General features: G+C 45.2%; 1 protein-coding gene across 1 annotated transcript in view; it reads right to left on the bottom strand.

Moving 5' to 3' along the window:
• Nucleotides 1–5408: 5408 nt before the first annotated feature.
• LOC142473301 (uncharacterized) overlaps nt 5409–23792 on the bottom strand; it is a 70692-nt gene continuing 52308 nt past the window's right edge. The window contains 3 exon segments of the mRNA XM_075580498.1: nt 5409–5527; nt 19087–19219; nt 19600–19699. Of these exon segments, the coding sequence (XP_075436613.1) occupies nt 5409–5527; nt 19087–19219; nt 19600–19699 (352 nt within the window).

The following is a 23792-nucleotide window of genomic DNA, read 5'->3' as shown; positions in this document are numbered from 1 at the left end:
TCACTGGATGAGGTGCGGGGTATATATGAGTTGGTCACTGGGTGAGGTGCGGGGTATATATGAGTTGGTCACTGGGTGAGGTGCGGGGTATATATGAGTTAGTCACTGGGTGAGGTGCGGGGTATATATGAGTTAGTCACTGGGTGAGGTGCGGGGTATATATATGAGTTAGTCACTGGGTGAGGTGCGGGGTATATATGAGTTAGTCACTGGGTGAGGTGCGGGGTATATATGAGTTAGTCACTGGGTGAGGTGCGGGTATATATGAGTTGGTCACTGGGTGAGGTGCGGGGTATATATGAGTTAGTCACTGGTGAGGTGCGGGGTATATATGAGTTAGTCACTGGGGGAGGTGCGGGGTATATATGAGTTAGTCACTGGGGGAGGTGCGGGGTATATATGAGTTAGTCACTGGGGGAGGTGCGGGGTATATATGAGTTAGTCACTGGGTGAGGTGCGGGGTATATATGAGTTAGTCACTGGGTGAGGTGCGGGGTATATATGAGTTAGTCACTGGGTGAGGTGCGGGGTATATATGAGTTAGTCACTGGGTGAGGTGCGGGGTATATATGAGTTAGTCACTGGGTGAGGTGCGGGGTATATATGAGTTAGTCACTGGGTGAGGTGCGGGGTATATATGAGTTAGTCACTGGGAGAGGTGCGGGGTATATATGAGTTAGTCACTGGGAGAGGTGCGGGGTATATATGAGTTAGTCACTGGGTGAGGTGCGGGGTATATATGAGTTAGTCACTGGGAGAGGTGCGGGGTATATATGAGTTAGTCACTGGGAGAGGTGCGGGGTATATATGAGTTGGTCACTGGGTGAGGTGCGGGGTATATATGAGTTAGTCACTGGGTGAGGTGCGGGGTATATATGAGTTAGTCACTGGGTGAGGTGCGGGGTATATATGAGTTAGTCACTGGGTGAGGTGCGGGGTATATATGAGTTAGTCACTGGGTGAGGTGCGGGGTATATATGAGTTGGTCACTGGGTGAGGTGCGGGGTATATATGAGTTAGTCACTGGGTGAGGTGCGGGGTATATATGAGTTAGTCACTGGGGAGGTGCGGGGTATATATGAGTTAGTCACTGGGTGAGGTGCGGGGTATATATGAGTTAGTCACTGGGGGAGGTGCGGGGTATATATGAGTTAGTCACTGGGTGAGGTGCGGGGTATATATGAGTTAGTCACTGGGTGAGGTGCGGGGTATATATGAGTTAGTCACTGGGTGAGGTGCGGGGTATATATGAGTTGGTCACTGGGTGAGGTGCGGGGTATATATGAGTTAGTCACTGGGTGAGGTGCGGGGTATATATGAGTTAGTCACTGGGTGAGGTGCGGGGTATATATGAGTTAGTCACTGGGTGAGGTGCGGGGTATATATGAGTTAGTCACTGGGAGAGGTGCGGGGTATATATGAGTTAGTCACTGGGAGAGGTGCGGGGTATATATGAGTTAGTCACTGGGTGAGGTGCGGGGTATATATGAGTTAGTCACTGGGAGAGGTGCGGGGTATATATGAGTTAGTCACTGGGAGAGGTGCGGGGTATATATGAGTTGGTCACTGGGTGAGGTGCGGGGTATATATGAGTTAGTCACTGGGTGAGGTGCGGGGTATATATGAGTTAGTCACTGGGTGAGGTGCGGGGTATATATGAGTTAGTCACTGGGTGAGGTGCGGGGTATATATGAGTTAGTCACTGGGTGAGGTGCGGGGTATATATGAGTTGGTCACTGGGTGAGGTGCGGGGTATATATGAGTTAGTCACTGGGAGAGGTGCGGGTATATATGAGTTAGTCACTGGGTGAGGTGCGGGGTATATATGAGTTAGTCACTGGGAGAGGTGCGGGGTATATATGAGTTAGTCACTGGGGGAGGTGCGGGGTATATATGAGTTAGTCACTGGGTGAGGTGCGGGGTATATATGAGTTGGTCACTGGATGAGGTGCGGGGTATATATGAGTTAGTCACTGGGTGAGGTGCGGGGTATATATGAGTTAGTCACTGGGGAGGTGCGGGGTATATATGAGTTAGTCACTGGGTGAGGTGCGGGGTATATATGAGTTAGTCACTGGGTGAGGTGCGGGGTATATATGAGTTAGTCACTGGGTGAGGTGCGGGGTATATATGAGTTAGTCACTGGGTGAGGTGCGGGGTATATATGAGTTAGTCACTGGGTGAGGTGCGGGGTATATATGAGTTAGTCACTGGGTGAGGTGCGGGGTATATATGAGTTAGTCACTGGGAGAGGTGCGGGGTATATATGAGTTAGTCACTGGGTGAGGTGCGGGGTATATATGAGTTGGTCACTGGATGAGGTGCGGGGTATATATGAGTTAGTCACTGGGTGAGGTGCGGGGTATATATGAGTTAGTCACTGGGGGAGGTGCGGGGTATATATGAGTTAGTCACTGGGGGAGGTGCGGGGTATATATGAGTTAGTCACTGGGTGAGGTGCGGGGTATATATGAGTTAGTCACTGGGGGAGGTGCGGGGTATATATGAGTTAGTCACTGGGTGAGGTGCGGGGTATATATGAGTTAGTCACTGGGAGAGGTGCGGGGTATATATGAGTTGGTCACTGGGTGAGGTGCGGGGTATATATGAGTTAGTCACTGGGTGAGGTGCGGGGTATATATGAGTTAGTCACTGGGGGAGGTGCGGGGTATATATGAGTTAGTCACTGGGTGAGGTGCGGGGTATATATGAGTTAGTCACTGGGGGAGGTGCGGGGTATATATGAGTTAGTCACTGGGAGAGGTGCGGGGTATATATGAGTTAGTCACTGGGGGAGGTGCGGGGTATATATGAGTTGGTCACTGGGTGAGGTGCGGGGTATATATGAGTTGGTCACTGGGTGAGGTGCGGGGTATATATGAGTTAGTCACTGGGGGAGGTGCGGGGTATATATGAGTTAGTCACTGGGGGAGGTGCGGGGTATATATGAGTTAGTCACTGGGTGAGGTGCGGGGTATATATGAGTTAGTCACTGGGGGAGGTGCGGGGTATATATGAGTTAGTCACTGGGTGAGGTGCGGGGTATATATGAGTTAGTCACTGGGAGAGGTGCGGGGTATATATGAGTTAGTCACTGGGGGAGGTGCGGGGTATATATGAGTTAGTCACTGGGAGAGGTGCGGGGTATATATGAGTTGGTCACTGGGTGAGGTGCGGGGTATATATGAGTTGGTCACTGGGGGAGGTGCGGGGTATATATGAGTTGGTCACTGGGTGAGGTGCGGGGTATATATGAGTTAGTCACTGGGTGAGGTGCGGGGTATATATGAGTTGGTCACTGGGTGAGGTGCGGGGTATATATGAGTTGGTCACTGGGTGAGGTGCGGGGTATATATGAGTTGGTCACTGGGAGAGGTGCGGGGTATATATGAGTTAGTCACTGGGTGAGGTGCGGGGTATATATGAGTTAGTCACTGGGGGAGGTGCGGGGTATATATGAGTTAGTCACTGGATGAGGTGCGGGGTATATATGAGTTAGTCACTGGGTGAGGTGCGGGGTATATATGAGTTGGTCACTGGGTGAGGTGCGGGGTATATATGAGTTAGTCACTGGGTGAGGTGCGGGGTATATATGAGTTGGTCACTGGGGGAGGTGCGGGGTATATATGAGTTAGTCACTGGGTGAGGTGCGGGGTATATATGAGTTAGTCACTGGGTGAGGTGCGGGGTATATATGAGTTAGTCACTGGGTGAGGTGCGGGGTATATATGAGTTGGTCACTGGGTGAGGTGCGGGGTATATATGAGTTGGTCACTGGGTGAGGTGCGGGGTATATATGAGTTAGTCACTGGGTGAGGTGCGGGGTATATATGAGTTGGTCACTGGGTGAGGTGCGGGGTATATATGAGTTAGTCACTGGGTGAGGTGCGGGGTATATATGAGTTAGTCACTGGGAGAGGTGCGGGGTATATATGAGTTAGTCACTGGGTGAGGTGCGGGGTATATATGAGTTGGTCACTGGGTGAGGTGCGGGGTATATATGAGTTGGTCACTGGGTGAGGTGCGGGGTATATATGAGTTGGTCACTGGGTGAGGTGCGGGGTATATATGAGTTAGTCACTGGGTGAGGTGCGGGGTATATATGAGTTAGTCACTGGGTGAGGTGCGGGGTATATATGAGTTAGTCACTGGGTGAGGTGCGGGGTATATATGAGTTGGTCACTGGGTGAGGTGCGGGGTATATATGAGTTAGTCACTGGGTGAGGTGCGGGGTATATATGAGTTAGTCACTGGGTGAGGTGCGGGGTATATATGAGTTAGTCACTGGATGAGGTGCGGGGTATATATGAGTTAGTCACTGGGTGAGGTGCGGGGTATATATGAGTTAGTCACTGGGTGAGGTGCGGGGTATATATGAGTTAGTCACTGGGAGAGGTGCGGGGTATATATGAGTTAGTCACTGGGTGAGGTGCGGGGTATATATGAGTTAGTCACTGGGTGAGGTGCGGGGTATATATGAGTTAGTCACTGGGAGAGGTGCGGGGTATATATGAGTTAGTCACTGGGTGAGGTGCGGGGTATATATGAGTTGGTCACTGGGTGAGGTGCGGGGTATATATGAGTTAGTCACTGGGTGAGGTGCGGGGTATATATGAGTTAGTCACTGGGTGAGGTGCGGGGTATATATGAGTTAGTCACTGGGAGAGGTGCGGGGTATATATGAGTTAGTCACTGGGTGAGGTGCGGGGTATATATGAGTTAGTCACTGGGTGAGGTGCGGGGTATATATGAGTTGGTCACTGGGTGAGGTGCGGGGTATATATGAGTTGGTCACTGGGTGAGGTGCGGGGTATATATGAGTTAGTCACTGGGGGAGGTGCGGGGTATATATGAGTTGGTCACTGGGGGAGGTGCGGGGTATATATGAGTTAGTCACTGGGTGAGGTGCGGGGTATATATGAGTTAGTCACTGGGTGAGGTGCGGGGTATATATGAGTTAGTCACTGGGTGAGGTGCGGGGTATATATGAGTTAGTCACTGGGTGAGGTGCGGGGTATATATGAGTTAGTCACTGGGTGAGGTGCGGGGTATATATGAGTTAGTCACTGGATGAGGTGCGGGGTATATATGAGTTAGTCACTGGGGGAGGTGCGGGGTATATATGAGTTAGTCACTGGGTGAGGTGCGGGGTATATATGAGTTGGTCACTGGGTGAGGTGCGGGGTATATATGAGTTAGTCACTGGGTGAGGTGCGGGGTATATATGAGTTAGTCACTGGGTGAGGTGCGGGGTATATATGAGTTAGTCACTGGGTGAGGTGCGGGGTATATATGAGTTAGTCACTGTTTAGGCTTTTGTTTGGGCCGAGACGTTCAGTTTTTGCATTTGGAGCTCCTGGCCTGTGTGTTTGTGTGTGTGTGTGTGTGTGTGTGTGCGCCCGCGTGTGTCACTCACCAGTAGAGTGCCTGAGTTGTGTGTTTGTCAATCTGGCCACGTCTTCTAGTGTGGGTAAGATCACCTCCTCCTCTTCAGTTTCCGGGTCCGGCTGCACAGAGAGCGCGGGAGCTGTACATACAAAGCACACGTCACATGCCACCCAGAACACAACCCGTGTAATACACAAGAGTATACAGTGTATCCTCAATACAGGAACAAGCTAGGAGAACCAGACCTACACACAGATACTATCACCCCCTGCACACACACACACACACACACACACACACAGATACTATCACCCCCTGCACACACACACACACACACACACACACACACACACACACACACACACTATCACACCCTGTGCATACACACACAGATACTATCACACCCTGCATGGGACACAGCACACACAGAATATCACACCCTGCGCGCGCGCACAGAATATCACACCCTGCGCGCGCACATAGAATATCACACCCTGCGCGCGCACACAGAATATCACACCCTGCGCGCACACACAGAATATCACACCCTGCGCGCACACACAGAATATCACACCCTGCGCGCGCACACAGAATATCACACCCTGCGCGCACGCACACAGAATATCACACCCTGCGTGCACACACAGAATATCACACCCTGCGCGCGCACACAGAATATCACACCCTGCGTGCACACACACACAGATACTATCACACTGTAAGGTTAAAAATTGTATCTGTCAAGTTTTGTTCCCTTCAGGACCTGAAACGGTTAAGGCGATGTATGTCAGCTTCATTCTACTCAGAGACTTAAATAGTTACACATTTTAGCCTCCGTTACGTTTAGATCAGCTGGCTCAACATGTCACCTGCCCAAGAAGCACGACCAACCAAAGCCTTATATGACCGCACTAAATAGCTGTTACTCAGCAGTAAATGTTTTAAGGTTTACAGAAAAGGCAATATGTAAAGGTTACATGTAAATTTAGATGTGTGATCCATATATGTAACATATGACAACGTTTTTTTCTGTCCTTGCATTGTGTATAAAAACTGCTCTCTTTGTATTAAATGTCAGTTGTAAGAACTCAGCCATAGTCTCCTCTGAATTCTTATAGCTCCGGGCCTGTCTACCATAATATTTGAGACTAAAAGCATATCCGTGCCGTAGGAAGCTCCCGGGAGAAATTGTGTGTATGTGTGTGTGTTTTGCTTGCCCTAAAGACGACCTGATCATTAGGATCTTACAGCTGTTGCCAGAAGTGAGATTTTGCACAGGAAAAGGGGCGAGTAAAGATTCTTTTTATTTGTTTCTCACCTTTTCCTCTGCGAAACTAAGTAACCTAAATGTAATAGGGCAAAAGAATCGAGGGTTAAAGTCCCTGATTTATATAACAAAGGGTTAAAGTCCCTATTGTTTAATTGAGGGTTAAAGTCCCTGATTTATTTAACAAAGGGTTAAAGTCCCTATTGTTTAATCGAGGGTTAAAGTCCCTGATTTATTTAACAAAGGGTTAAAGTCCCTATTGTTTAATCGAGTGTTAAAGTCCCTGATTTATTTAACAAAGGGTTAAAGTCCCTATTATTTAATCAAGGGTTAAAGTCCCTGATTTATTTAACAAAGGGTTAAAGTCCCTATTGTTTAATCGAGGGTTAAAGTCCCTGATTTATTTAACAAAGGTTTAAAGTCCCTATTGTTTAATCGAGGGTTAAAGTCCCTGATTTATATAACAAAGGGTTAAAGTCCCTATTGTTTAATTAAGAATCGAGGGTTTAAGTCCCTGATCTATATAACAATGAGTTGTTTAAGTAAAACGGACGGACCGGTATATGGTGTCTCAAATATGATGGTAATTTAGGATAAGCTAATAATTGTTTAGGTTAAGATTATATTAAGAATGATAAGACTAACCTTATTGTATGTTGTTAAGATAAAATTCCTTTATAAGTTGTTTATGGGATTATAAGTATATGAAGGAATGTACTGTAGTATGAGCTAAAATTACCCTTATGGATGGAAAATGTTGCCAACTTAATTTTTTTTACCATTTAAAAAAAAAATGTATTTCTATCTCTTGCCCATATATCGGGACAATTACCTCCATATGTTGTCCCCATTTACCCCAGTGTCTCCATTCAAAAAACCCCTGAGCCCCTTAACCCTTTCTGGGTCACAGGCACTGAGGCAATCTTCAACTAAGAAGTTTTTACGACTTCACTAAGAACCTGACTGAACAGCCTCTAGACCTGTCCCTCAATTAACACTCAGGCACAGCAACAAAGCTGGGATTTTTCTTTTGACAATCTGTCCTCATCAAGTTAGGTAAGAAGTTGTGTTGAACAAACGGAGAATGTTGGGGAAATAAGATAACTCTAAATTATATTAATAAGGAAAATAAAGGGTTTGTATCCAAATATGTCAAAATCAGCTGTCTCTCTCACTTGCCTGCATGTATAAGCAGCTGCAAGTAGCCCCCACCTTTTTTCCTCCAGCTATTTTTACACAGGCATAGGAATGTACCAAAATCGTGAATGGCAGCAGGGCTCTTAGGAAAAACGAAACATGCAAACCCAAATTATTTGTGCAACATTGAGTATGAGTATATATTAAGTTGAAATTAATAATATTTTCCCGTCTGAATTGAAAGTGGAAAACAAGAGTATAACAGGTATAGGTTTCTTTTTCCCTCAGAATGTTTTATTTTTAAGTATGGATATGGTAAAAAAAAAAAAGGTTGATTGATTGAGTAATCCCTGTGTGTGTGCTTGTAAGAATCTGAGTGAATTCTATCCATATGAAAGTGTTATTTGCATTGAATAATAAGAATACCGGTTTATTGTATGTATACAAAATTACTATTCAGAGACTTGCAAATGCTTCTAAAATAAGAATATAATTAATTGCTCAGGTTGAAATCTAATTTTTAAAAGGTGTACACCCCCATTATAATATAAACTAATTAACACTGGAAAGGGGAAAGTTTTGGGTATCTGTGGAGAAAAAGAATAAAGGATGAATTATTTTTGTAAACAGTCCAGTCACTGGAATAATAAGGATGTTTATCGTACTGGCCAGGCGATTTATTTCCTTAACCAGAATTACAATTCTTTTCCTCTAAATCTCCACAGATAAAATCAGGTGAATATGTTATATAGAAATAACAGGCAAAATATATTCTAGACACAAAGCTAACTAGAAGCTCAGCATTTTAAAATTAGTTTAAAAAAGTTAATTATGATATGAAGAAAAAAAAGGATATCTTTATTCATTTAGTCTGCAGGATCAAACTGTTTTGTTTTCCCATTTATTAGAATAGGTTAGAAAATATGTGTCTTATTTTTGTAAAAACTGGTTGAATGTGTGAAAGAAGCGTAAAATTCTGTTTGTTTTGTGTCTGCACTCTGTGCTGTTTTTGTGTATAACCAGTAACTAAAACAGTCTAAAGTATATGTTAAGCCTATAATTTTCTGTTTAACAAAGATCCAGTTTTAATTTTTGAATACCAGTAACATTATCAGGCTGTGTGAGGAGCTGCATATTTCAAGCTGTCCCAAATTGTATTGCAGTAACCAGTAATTAACCATTTTTTTTTCTGTTACAAGGTTTTGGCCGGAAGCTTGAAATGGAAACAGTTGTAAATGGACTAATGGAGAGTTCAAATGAACAGAGGAAAGATTAAATCTTTAATATCTGTGTAAAATAATGGGGATTAAAACAAATAATTAAACGCTCAGATCCTATAGTATGAACATAATGTAATGTTCTGGATCACTGATGAACTGCATAGAATCACTAAACTACTGTAGTGTCTTGCAGTGGGAATAGTGAAGTGGATAAAGTAACCACTAGTCCAATGTAATCAGCACAAAATACTCTAGTGCTGAGCCATGTATAAGTGTGCAGACCTCGAAATAGCAGTAAAGCAACAGACAAGGAAAACGGACCCTAGCCAGGTCTGCCAGTATACTAGAGGGTTCTATGTGGAATTATTTTTCTGCAAAGTTGATCAAATATTTAATATTTTATCATTTTTTAATCATCTTTTTCTTTCAAATGTGTCCCACCTTTAAATCTGTGTCTATAAGTTTTTATGTTACAGGTTGTTCTTTCAGCAAATCAGATGCTATTTTGTGTTCTAAAAGTTTCTGTCAGAAGACTATAGCAGAGTATATTTATATTCAGTAGGGTTCTTTTGAGATTTTTAATGTAAATTTTATACCCAAATGTTTCAGGTTAGTTTTGCTATACATCAAGCAATTCCATTAAGGTTATGCTTTAAATGCTGTTATCCTTTATGTGATATTGTTCACATGTAATAAAAGTGAACAAAAGGAGGGTGTGATTGCTGTTATTATTGCTGGCTGTCCCTGAAACCATATGGCAAGGGCTGAGAGTGTCAGCTCTTGGGTATAATATTGTACCTTACTATGTTGCCTGTAATTTTGCCCTTTTATACCCCTATATGGGTATAAGCTAGGAATTGTATATGTAGGGTTAACTGTGTAAGCCCAGTGGGCTAGTTAATGCGTTATCTGTGTATTCCCTTTGCCTCATGGGCCTGCAGCTGCCTGTGCGAGCTTATAAGTGGATTGCCTTGTATGGGTGGCCCCTTTATGAGAAATAGCTGCAGAGCAGAGTCTCCTGGCACATGAGGGAAAGGGGAGGGGGGGGTATTTTGGCCTGTCTTGTCTGCCACCAAGGTATTCTTAGCTGGTGTCTTAGAGAAGAGAAGGTTTTAGAACCCCACATGATAGGTGCAAATGGTGGAGTGCAAGCTCTTGTGTCTACATGTTGGTTTTGTGTGTTTTAAACCTGCAATGCATTGTGTTTGTCCTGTGATTTAAACCCAGGTTGGTGAATTACATGTGAATTACATGTGAAGAAGCATTCCAATGCCCCAGCTCAGATATGGATGGCCTGAAAGTGAACTGACCCTGTTATTTCCTATCTCATATTCCCTTAGCGGAACTGTAAAATTTCTTGTGCGTCAGTTTTAGGGGGATATTTGGGTGGAAATATAATTATTTTGGTTGCAGTAGTTGGGGGGCCAAAGTGCTGGTAGTCATTTAATTTTCCCCGGCAAGCAGGCATGATTTGACGGAACGCAGTGTGAATTACACCAGGGCCTCCCTGTGCCCCCCAGACTCCAGGATTTCGAGCCCAAATCTCCCCAAGTTATTTCCCTAATAAGTATAAGGTCCCCCAAAGTATAGTCTCTGTTTCTTGTGTTTGTGTGTTTTCGAGGTCTCATCCGAATAAACCGTAGTTTGTTCATCTGCCTGTTTTGCCTTGTGATTGATCCCTTAAATATAAAGGTGTATTTGGCCTGGCCTAATGTGACAATCAGAAAAAAAAAATTCTCATGGGAAGACCAATGGTCACCCCAGGTACCTTGTAGATTTAATGTTGTATGATTATGCGCTAAACAGACGATTTTAATCAGCATCTATTGTGTGAAACTAATGCAATTGTCTGAGTGTCTCATGTCCAGGTGCAGTCCTTCCAATTAGATGAAGATAAAGGTGACGCAAAAGCGCTTTTCATCTAAAGTGGAGAGGCCCATTCCAGATTCTACCCAGTCAGAGTATTTTTCCTGGATCCATGTTACACAAGTGCACCCACAGTCGCTTCAAATTAAACCGCAACACAGGAGGGAAGGCCTAAAGACACAGCCATTTTCAGTTGGTGTTTTGGTTCATAAGAAAACCCGGCACTAACCAAAGAAGGAGAAAGGTCATAGGAAGAAAATTCGGACCTGAACATATGAACTTTGAACTTTTTAATAACCTTTTTTTTCCAGGTTTTATTATTTTAATTACAATGTTTATTCTATTAGGTTTATATAAGTGGTGTTCACATGAAGACGATAGGGTAGTAACAAGAATATTGTTTTATATAATGGAATCCTGGTAAACAAAGCCCACATCTTACAGTATGTGCAATATATCCCAATGTACTATCCATACCCAATAAGTTGCACCCCAGGAACACGGGAGTTATATTTAACCCCTTGGAAAAAGACAAGATGCTATAAGATATTTGTAGAACTATATATATAAGAAATTGGTTATGAAGGGAGTAGAAATATGAGTTTACCCTAGGGAAATTATTGACTCTGTGATAGGATAGATACAGTATTATCCTGCAACTAGACCAGGTTATGTTATTTGGGAAAGTGGTTCCAGTGTTTGAAGGTAGAGATGAGGGTTGGGATTTGTTGGGACTTGGTGGTTAGATTATTTCGCTGGGAGCGAAGCTAGTGGATGTTTTTGTATGTGTGTCTGTCCTACTCATTACTCTCTGTGTTATGAACAGCAAAACTTTGGTCCAGAAGTGCGTTGCAACACCCCCCCACCGATGCTATGTCTCTTTTTGGTGATGAAGATGTCAGCAGTCCCCCAGAAGAAGAGACCGAAAAAAAGAAATCAACTGGGCCAATACAATGGCCAGAAAGGAATCAAGTTATGCACTACGGGACTATTTTTTTGGTCCGGCAGGACTATGATATGGTTAACTGTTCTTTAAAAAGACTGTCTCTAAAGGATAAGAGGGGGCTGAGAAGATTGGATATGAGGAAGGTGGGGAGATCACCCAAGGGCGTGTGTCAACCACAAGGAAAGGATCACAAGTCAGCCATTTTGACTATGGCAGCCATTTTGTCTGTTCCAATACTCTGAGTAAATGTAGTATGTAAGATGTATGTGTTGTGCAGTCGCTCCTAGGAAATATTAACCCACACCAACCCCTACTTATGCTCAGAAATAGAATTTAAATAATGTTCACCCTACCTAAGCAAAGAATACGAAATTGAAAGGCATTAATTATTAAAATAGCTCAGTTAAGAGAGTAGCGGGAGGTCTAATACCCTTTTAGGAATGTATGATTTATATGCAAAATGAGATTTTTTAGTTGTCAATATAGATGCCGTTTTTCACGATACTAAAAGACGCTATTTTTAAGGCTCAGTAGCAAATAGCAATAGATAAGAACAGTAGTTTTGCTAAATTGTATGGCATTATGTTATCTGATGGCAGCACAAGGAGGGGTTTGTAAATTAGTGGGTAAAGAATGCTGTGCTTATATTGACACCCAATCAAAAAGCATACACCTTGATATGGATACTCTAGCAGAAATTCAATCTAGAATGCAAGAGGAATCAAAAGGGTTCGATTGGATCTTTTGCCTTGGAAATTGGCTAGGTGTATTGGGAATTAAATTCTTTACGGAATTAGGATAATCGCAGGTTTATTACTCTGTGTGTATGTATTAATCTAGATGGCTAAAAGTGTAATCAGCTCTATTTTTGCCAAAGAAAGCTGTTTCTACTTCTAGCTCTACAGTTACGTAAATGTCTCCCACAAAGAGAGCGAGAAATACCAATACTCTGGGTACTCGTCAACCACCCATATATTCATCTCTGATTATCAAACGAGATACCTAAAAGAGAGAGGTTTCTGCGAGGTTTCTCCCTTGGAGTTTTTCCTCTCCTGAGTGGTACGCAGAAGAATAAGTGGGACTGGTCGATTGGGTTGTTCCTCCAGAACAATAAGGAGGGGATGTAAGGTTAAAAATTGTATCTGTCAAGTTTTGTTCCCTTCAGGACCTGAAACGGTTAAGGCGATGTATGTCAGCTTCATTCTACTCAGAGACTTAAATAGTTACACATTTTAGCCTCCGTTACGTTTAGATCAGCTGGCTCAACATGTCACCTGCCCAAGAAGCACGACCAACCAAAGCCTTATATGACCGCACTAAATAGCTGTTACTCAGCAGTAAATGTTTTAAGGTTTACAGAAAAGGCAATATGTAAAGGTTACATGTAAATTTAGATGTGTGATCCATATATGTAACATATGACAACGTTTTTTTCTGTCCTTGCATTGTGTATAAAAACTGCTCTCTTTGTATTGTATTGTATTGTATGTATTGTATGTCTTTATTTATATAGCGCCAAAAGTGTACTCAGCGCTTCACAAAGAATACAGTACAGGGAATTATAATAATACAATAAGTGCAGCAAAAATCAGACAATAGGAAAGGAAATCCCTGCCCCGAAGAGCTTACAATCTTTGTATTAAATGTCAGTTGTAAGAACATAGTCTCCTCTGAATTCTTACAGCTCCGGGCCCGTCTACCATAATATTTGAGATTAAAAGCATATCCGTGCCGTAGGAAGCTCCCGGGAGAAATTGTGTGTGTGTGTGTGTGTGTGTGTGTTTTGCTTGCCCTAAAGACGACCTGATCATTAGGATCTTACACACACCCTGCACATACACACACACAGATACTATCACACCCTGCAAACACACACACACACACAATATCACACCCTGCGCACGCACACAGATAATATCACACCCTGCACAGACACACACAGATAATATCACACCCTGCATGTTACACACGCACACACAGATAATATCACACCCTGCATGCGACACAGATAATATCACTCCCTGCATGCGACACACACAGATAATATCACACCCTGCACACACACACAGATAATATCACACCTTGCACAGACACACACACAGATAATATCACACCCTGCATGCAACATACACACTCACACACAGATAATGTCACACCCTGCACCGACACACGCGCGCACAGATAATATCACACTCTGCACAGACACACGCGCGCACAGATAATATCACACTCTGCACAGACACACAGATATCACACCCTGCACACAGATAATATCACGCCCTGCATGCGACACACAGATAAGATCACGCCCTGCATGCGACACACAGATAATATCACGCCCTGCATGCGACACACAGATAATATCACACCCTGCACGCGCACACACAGATAATATCACGCCCTGCATGCGACACACAGATAAGATCACGCCCTGCATGCGACACACAGATAAGATCACGCCCTGCATGCGACACACAGATAAGATCACGCCCTGCATGCGACACAGATAATATCACGCCCTGCATGCGACACAGATAATATCACGCCCTGCATGTGACACAGATAATATCACGCCCTGCATGCGACACACAGATAAGATCACGCCCTGCATGCGACACACACAGATAATATCACGCCCTGCATGCGACACAGATAATATCACGCCCTGCATGCGACACAGATAATATCACGCCCTGCATGCGACACACAGATAATATCACACCCTGCATGCGACACACAGATAATATCACACCCTGCATGCGACACACAGATAATATCACGCCCTGCATGCGACACACACAGATAATATCACGCCCTGCATGCGGCACAGATAATATCACGCCCTGCATGCGACACAGATAATATCACGCCCTGCATGCGACACACAGATAATATCACACCCTGCATGCGAAACACAGATAATATCACACCCTGCATGCGACACACAGATAATATCACGCCCTGCATGCGACACACACAGATAATATCACGCCCTGCATGCGACACACATATATCACACCCTGCATGCGACACACAGATAATATCACGCCCTGCATGCGACACAGATAATATCACGCCCTGCATGCGACACACAGATATCACGCCCTGCATGCGACACAGATATCACGCCCTGCATGCGACACACAGATAATATCACGCCCTGCATGCGACACAGATATCACGCCCTGCATGCGACACACAGATAATATCACGCCCTGCATGTGACACACAGATAATATCACGCCCTGCATGCGACACATAGATAATATCACGCCCTGCATGCGACACATAGATAATATCACGCCCTGCATGCGACACAGATAATATCACGCCCTGCATGCGACACAGATATCACGCCCTGCATGCGACACACAGATAATATCACGCCCTGCATGTGACACACAGATAATCACGCCCTGCATGCGACACATAGATAATATCACGCCCTGCATGTGACACACAGATATCACGCCCTGCATGCGACAGATATCACGCCCTACATGCGACACAGATAATATCACGCCCTGCATGCGACACACAGATAATATCACGCCCTGCATGCGACACAGATAATATCACACCCTGCATGCGACACACAGATAATATCACGCCCTGCATGCGACACAGATAATATCACACCCTGCGCGCGCACACAGATAATATCACGCCCTGCATGCGACACAGATATCACACCCTGCATGCGACACACAGATAATATCACACCCTGCGCGCGCACACAGATAATATCACACCCTGCATGCGACACACACAGATAATATCACGCCCTGCAAGCGACACAGATAATATCACACCCTGCATGCGACACAGATAATATCACACCCTGCATGCGACACAGATAATATCACACCCTGCGCGCACACACAGATAATATCACGCCCTGCATGCGACACACAGATAATATCACGCCCTGCATGCGACACACAGATAATATCACACCCTGCATGCGACACACAGATAATATCACGCCCTGCATGCGACACAGATAATATCACACCCTGCGCGCGCGCACACAGATAATATCACACCCTGCGCGCGCACACAGATAATATCACACCCTGCGCGCGCACACATATAATATCACACCCTGCATGCGACACACACAGATAATATCACGCCCTGCATGCGACACACACAGATAATATCACGCCCTGCATGCGACACAGATAATATCACACCCTGCATGCGACACACAGATAATATCACACCCTGCATGCGACACACAGATAATATCACGCCCTGCATGCGACACACAGATAATATCACGCCCTGCATGCGACACAGATAATATCACACCCTGCATGCGACACAGATATCACGCCCTGCATGCGACACACAGATAATATCACGCCCTGCATGTGACACACAGATAATCACGCCCTGCATGCGACACATAGATAATATCACGCCCTGCATGCGACACATAGATAATATCACGCCCTGCATGTGACACAGATAATATCACACCCTGCGCGCGCACACAGATAATATCACGCCCTGCATGCGACACACAGATAATATCACACCCTGCATGCGACACACAGATAATATCACACCCTGCATGCGACACACAGATAATATCACACCCTGCATGCGACACATAGATAATATCACGCCCTGCATGCGACACATAGATAATATCACGCCCTGCATGTGACACAGATAATATCACACCCTGCGCGCGCACACAGATAATATCACGCCCTGCATGCGACACACAGATAATATCACGCCCTGCATGCGACACACAGATAATATCACACCCTGCATGCGACACAGATAATATCACACCCTGCGCGCGCGCACAGATAATATCACACCCTGCATGCGACACACAGATAATATCACGCCCTGCATGCGACACACACAGATAATATCACGCCCTGCAAGCGACACACAGATAATATCACACCCTGCATGCGACACACAGATAATATCACGCCCTGCATGCGACACACAGATAATATCACGCCCTGCATGCGACACAGATAATATCACACCCTGCATGCGACACACAGATAATATCACGCCCTGCATGCGACACACAGATAATATCACACCCTGCATGCGACACACAGATAATATCACACCCTGCATGCGACACACAGATAATATCACGCCCTGCATGCGACACACAGATAATATCACGCCCTGCATGCGACACAGATAATATCACGCCCTGCATGCGACACAGATATCACGCCCTGCATGCGACACACAGATAATATCACGCCCTGCATGTGACACACAGATAATCACGCCCTGCATGCGACACATAGATAATATCACGCCCTGCATGCGACACATAGATAATATCACGCCCTGCATGTGACACATAGATAATATCACGCCCTGCATGCGACACACAGATAATATCACGCCCTGCATGTGACACACAGATAATCACGACCTGCATGCGACACATAGATAATATCACGCCCTGCATGCGACACATAGATAATATCACGCCCTGCATGTGACACACAGATAATATCACACCCTGCATGCGACACACAGATAATATCACACCCTGCATGCGACACACAGATAATATCACACCCTGCATGCGACACACACAGATAATATCACGCCCTGCAAGCGACACAGATAATATCACACCCTGCATGCGACACAGATAATATCACACCCTGCGCGCACACACAGATAATATCACGCCCTGCATGCGACACACAGATAATATCACGCCCTGCATGCGACACACAGATAATATCACACCCTGCATGCGACACACAGATAATATCACGCCCTGCATGCGACACAGATAATATCACACCCTGCGCGCGCGCACACAGATAATATCACACCCTGCGCGCGCACACAGATAATATCACACCCTGCGCGCGCACACATATAATATCACACCCTGCATGCGACACACACAGATAATATCACGCCCTGCATGCGACACACACAGATAATATCACGCCCTGCATGCGACACAGATAATATCACACCCTGCATGCGACACACAGATAATATCACACCCTGCATGCGACACACAGATAATATCACGCCCTGCATGCGACACACAGATAATATCACGCCCTGCATGCGACACAGATAATATCACGCCCTGCATGCGACACAGATATCACGCCCTGCATGCGACACACAGATAATATCACGCCCTGCATGTGACACACAGATAATCACGCCCTGCATGCGACACATAGATAATATCACGCCCTGCATGCGACACATAGATAATATCACGCCCTGCATGTGACACAGATAATATCACACCCTGCGCGCGCACACAGATAATATCACGCCCTGCATGCGACACACAGATAATATCACACCCTGCATGCGACACACAGATAATATCACACCCTGCATGCGACACACAGATAATATCACACCCTGCATGCGACACATAGATAATATCACGCCCTGCATGCGACACATAGATAATATCACGCCCTGCATGTGACACAGATAATATCACACCCTGCGCGCGCACACAGATAATATCACGCCCTGCATGCGACACACAGATAATATCACGCCCTGCATGCGACACACAGATAATATCACACCCTGCATGCGACACAGATAATATCACACCCTGCGCGCGCGCACAGATAATATCACACCCTGCATGCGACACACAGATAATATCACGCCCTGCATGCGACACACACAGATAATATCACGCCCTGCAAGCGACACACAGATAATATCACACCCTGCATGCGACACACAGATAATATCACGCCCTGCATGCGACACAGATAATATCACACCCTGCATGCGACACACAGATAATATCACGCCCTGCATGCGACACACAGATAATATCACACCCTGCATGCGACACACAGATAATATCACACCCTGCATGCGACACACAGATAATATCACACCCTGCGCGCGCGCACAGATAATATCACACCCTGCATGCGACACACACAGATAATATCACGCCCTGCATGCGAAACACAGATAATATCACACCCTGCGCGCGCGCACAGATAATATCACGCCCTGCATGTGACACACAGATAATATCACACCCTGCATGCGACACACACAGATAATATCACGCCCTGCATGTGACACAGATAATATCACACCCTGCGCGCGCGCACAGATAATATCACGCCCTGCATGTGACACACAGATAATATCACACCCTGCATGCGACACACAGATAATATCACACCCTGCGCGCGCACACATATAATATCACGCCCTGCATGCGACAGCGCACACACAGGTACCTTTGCCCGCACAGTCCGATGCCCAGTGCCCACTGCTCCCGCAGCGGAAGCAGGTGTCTTCGCTGCGGTTGAAGTGTTTTGCGCCTCCTCCTCCAAACTGCTCCCCTTTCTTGTTCCATTTCTGTTTCCACATCTGTGAGCGACAAGACTATGAGACCAAGGGGTGGAGAGATCGGACCTGGGGGGGAGAGGGGTGAATGCGGCGGGGGAGAGAGCGGAGTGAGGGGGAATGGGGGGAGAGAAAGAGTAGTGGGGGAGAGTGGGGGGGAGGGGATAGAGGAGGGGTCTCCCCCATACACCAGGCAGCGCACGAAGGCCCCCCGCAGGATGGCACACAAGGGCCTCCCAAGGGGAACCCCATAGGGCAGTACACACGGGGGCCCCCCGCAGGGCGGTACACACGGTGTTACCCCGCAGAGCGGCACATTTAGGGGTCCTCTTACAGGGCGGCACACACAGGGTTACCCCGCAGATCTCCCCCATACACCAGGCGGCAGTCGCTCTTTACTTCACCTGCTTCCTCAGTCGGTTCCCGCTCAGAGCGTAACTTTTCACATGGGATTTCTTCTTCAGGTTGATACGGACAAAGTTCTCCGTCTTTCTTTGTGGCAGGCTGTGGGAATGAAACGTTGTGAGGAGGGGGTACCTGGGAGTGAGGAGGGGGTACCTGGGAGGGAGGAGGGGGTACCTGGGAGGGAGGAGGGGTGGGAGTGAGGAGGGGGTACCTGGGAGGGAGGAGGGGTGGGAGTGAGGAGGGGGTACCTGGGAGGGAGGAGGGGTGGGAGTGAGGAGGGGGTACCTGGGAGGGAGGAGGAGGTGGGATGGAGTGGGGGGTGAGAGGGAAGAGGGGGTGAGAGGGAAGAGGGCAACAGAGACAAGAAAGGGTGGTGTATTTACGGAAGGGCCCCCGAGCAGATGTGACAGAGAATAAGACTTGTTTATTACAAGCATATTCATCATCTATTTCCCCTGTGTTCAGACAGACATGGAGCTGTTTTTCGTATAAAAAGATATAAAACTCTATCAGGGGATTGCTTGTATAAGTGTTTATTATCATTGTCTCATAGGCTTGAATGCAAGTCAATCGATTTTATTTATGTTTTGTCATGTTTTTTAACTTTTCAGTTTTAATAAGCATTTATCATCTGGGGTGTTACTATTCTCTATATGTTTTGTCAATAAAGTTGTGTTATTTTGTATTCTGTCTTTGCGCGCTGACGTCATTATACGCGTCATTTGACGATCCAGGAAGTGGACGGGATTGGAGACCGTAGCGCGCAAAGCCGGTATTTATACACCCCAGTGAGTAACATTTATCTTCCCCTTGATAAAGAGCCTTGCTGGAAACGCGTCGGTGTGGGTTTTTCCCTAACATGCTGCTTTTTTAATGTTCCATTAAATGTGATGTTTTTTCTTCATGGGTACGCGCTCTGCCTGACTCATTTATCTGCTGTGAAACGTAGGCACCCCTCTACCCCAGGACCAAAACGGAGGCACACCTTTACCCCAGGACCAAAACGGAGGCACACCTTTAACCCAGGACGGAGGTATTTACAAATCAGGAGGCTGTAATCAAACGTGAGTTATTGGTCATTATTGTCATACACCACTCATTACTCATGCACATCGATGCTTATATGTCTGACACTAGAGTGTGCCGATTCCCTACTACAGTGCCAGTGGGATCTCTACCAGCTAATATGAACAATTGTGGGTTTGTGAAGTCATTTTGAAGGTGTATTGCCTACAATTATGATACCATAAGGGTTTTACATCAGAGGACTTTCTTGTATACTATGAGCTAATCGAGCATTTGTGCCTGAGTTTTTGGAGCACCACACAGATTTTTTCTATATTTAATTTGGAACGTCAACTTCCATTTTGTACTATTTTTATGTAAGTAATTATCTTCAAAATAAATATTTTGTTTTTATGTGATGAACCAGAATTACTGAGGTCTGTTATGCTGGCGTAATTATGAAAAATCCGTAAAAGAGACATTTAACAAACACACACACACACCTCCCTCTTTACACACACACACCCCTCTCTCTTATATATAATATACACATACACACACATATATACACACACACATATACATATATACACACACATATACATATATACACACACACACATACAACGGCGATGCATTTGCTTAAATGGCTCCATATGATGGATTTTCCAGGCAAAAGGTGACACATTGTGTGCTCATTTGCATGTAATTTCCCAGAATCCCTTGCTGCAGTGGGAGCACTGCATGCTGGGGGATAATGGTGAAAAGCAGGGCTGCATGTCATTTCCCAGAATCCCTTGCTGCAGTGGGAACACTGTATGCTTGGCGATAATGGTGAAAGGCGGGGTTGCAGACCTGTCTAAGACATGTGAATGTGCTCACAAGTGATATTCTTTATAGGCTATATGCCAACGGTGAAAGTTTTTTGTTGCCATTTTCACCCACCATATCTTAAAATGGGTGTGTACGGACACACACGATTGTCCAAATGAATATAAAATGTGACAATTCATTAAAACAATTAATAGACACCCCTAGCAGAATAATCTATATAGGATAAATATATAACACATACATGTGTATTACTAAATAATGCTTACAAACATGAAAATGAAATACCCACATACAGCTTAAAGGTAAAGGAGGATGTCCTTGCTTGTGTTTACCACACAATATGGTTGGGGGACTAGCTCTGTATAGGGAAGACAGATGCTGTAGGAGATAACTATGACAATAGATCACATGTAAAGTCCAAAGGAGTATACACATTGGTATGTTAAAGTAAATGCACAGTGCTCAATGTTTATCTCACCCGTAACCACTTTTTCCTTGATGATATTAGGATGTCCGTCGGCTGTGTCTCTCACCACAGGGAGACCGCAATTATGCCGATCCGGATACAATTCCTAGAAGATTGCTTACAAGTGGTACTGCCCCTACGGAGTGGGGGGAAGGGTGGATGGGGGGGGGGGGAATGACCACGCAGCCAAACCCCAGTCCACCGGTGTACTTTAACTACACCAGGACTCCACACTCCCTTAGATGATACAGATGATTCCACGGGCATTAACCTCCCAGCTTCAGCTCAGCACTCCATGTTACAAGCTGTACCATAATGTAACTTTAACACTTCTTGTGATCTTTGTCTCCGTCTCAGTCTCCCGTCCCACAGCAGGTAGGCAAGGGATCCTCACACAGCTGATGGTTGATTAAAATGACAAATACCCTAAGGACTTAATGCGGACATGGGTTTTCTCACACCCTATCAGTAATTATCCTGCTTGCCTCAATTCTTATCCACATTTTCTCTCCCCCCCAGCATCCCTTCCCCTCCCCACCTTTCTTTGACACTGTCCCCTGGCTTCAAACACTTTTAACACCCTACCTTATCTACAGTAAATATCTGTTTTTTTTTCTTCCCCTCTCTCTACACTGTTTTAGCCATTGAATCCTTTGTATATCAGTATTGCTTGACCTTAAGAAGAGAGGATAACTCTCGAAAGCTTGTCCTATGACATAAATTGTTAGTCCAATAAAAAAGGTATCACCTAATACTGAAGAACTCATTTATTCTGCACTATCGCAACTGGACTAACACGGCTATGTGCGCAAGCGGGGAAACTATAGAGCCTGTTAGAAATGTGTTATTTACATCAGTTATGCAAGTATGTGACGATTGCAGTACAGTACTTGCATCGATAAGTGGAAAAAATGAAGTGCTTCACTTTAAGTACATTTTCGCTTTACATACATGCTCTGGACCCATTGCGTACATTAATGCGGGGAATGCCTGTACACTCTTCTGCTCCTCCCAACATCTCAGCCCTAATTTCTTCCTATGCACCATCCAGACTCTTGCGTTCTGCTCAAGGATGTCTTCTCTCTACCCCCTTTGTATCTAAAGCCCTCTCCCGCCTTAAACCTCTCTCACTGACTGCCCCTCACCTCTGGAATGCCCTTTCCCTCAATACCCGACTAGCACCTTCTCTAGCCACCTTTAAGACTCACCTTAAGACACACTTGCTTAAAGAAGCATATGAGTAGCACCATACAAATTACTAGACATGATACATAAAGCTTGGCCCCCTGCAGAAGCACTTACCAAAATGCCCTCCTACGGTCTCTGTACGTTCCTCCTACATACTGTCACGATGACACCAAATTTTATCAACACATTTATATTTCTGGGTACTTGATTGAACAGAACAAGTTGCAAAATAAATTGTGATTTATTTCCTAAATAGACAAACACACGACATCTGCAGAATACACTTAAAACAACACTCACTGGGATAAGGAAATAAAAGAAATTGTCCTTGGAACGAAAGAAATTGTCCTTTGCTTGCCCGTGCAAGAAATGCAGCCTTGGTTTTAAAAGTCCTGTGGTTATGTGGTTGTTAACCCCTTCATATCTGGACTGGTTGCTGCTGTACTGGAACAAAGTCTTGCATCTTTACATCATGGATTAAAATTCAAGAATCACACTGGGAAATACCTGGGAAGCCACAGTTATAGCTTGGCCAAAGCTATCTTTAACATGTGGATCCAATCCCCTCGTGGGAACAAAAAAAAACACTAATAGCCAAGTGACCCACAGTTCATAAGACCGGTCAAAAGGGCTGTCCGGTGGGCAGGGCGCATGGGTCAGGTTGACGCCCATGCCACTTAGCATACCTGGGCTACACCC

The sequence above is a fragment of the Ascaphus truei genome, assembly GCF_040206685.1.
Source record: "Ascaphus truei isolate aAscTru1 chromosome 3 unlocalized genomic scaffold, aAscTru1.hap1 SUPER_3_unloc_1, whole genome shotgun sequence".
NCBI lineage: Eukaryota > Metazoa > Chordata > Amphibia > Anura > Ascaphidae > Ascaphus > Ascaphus truei.
This window is presented reverse-complemented; position numbering and strand designations above follow the sequence as displayed.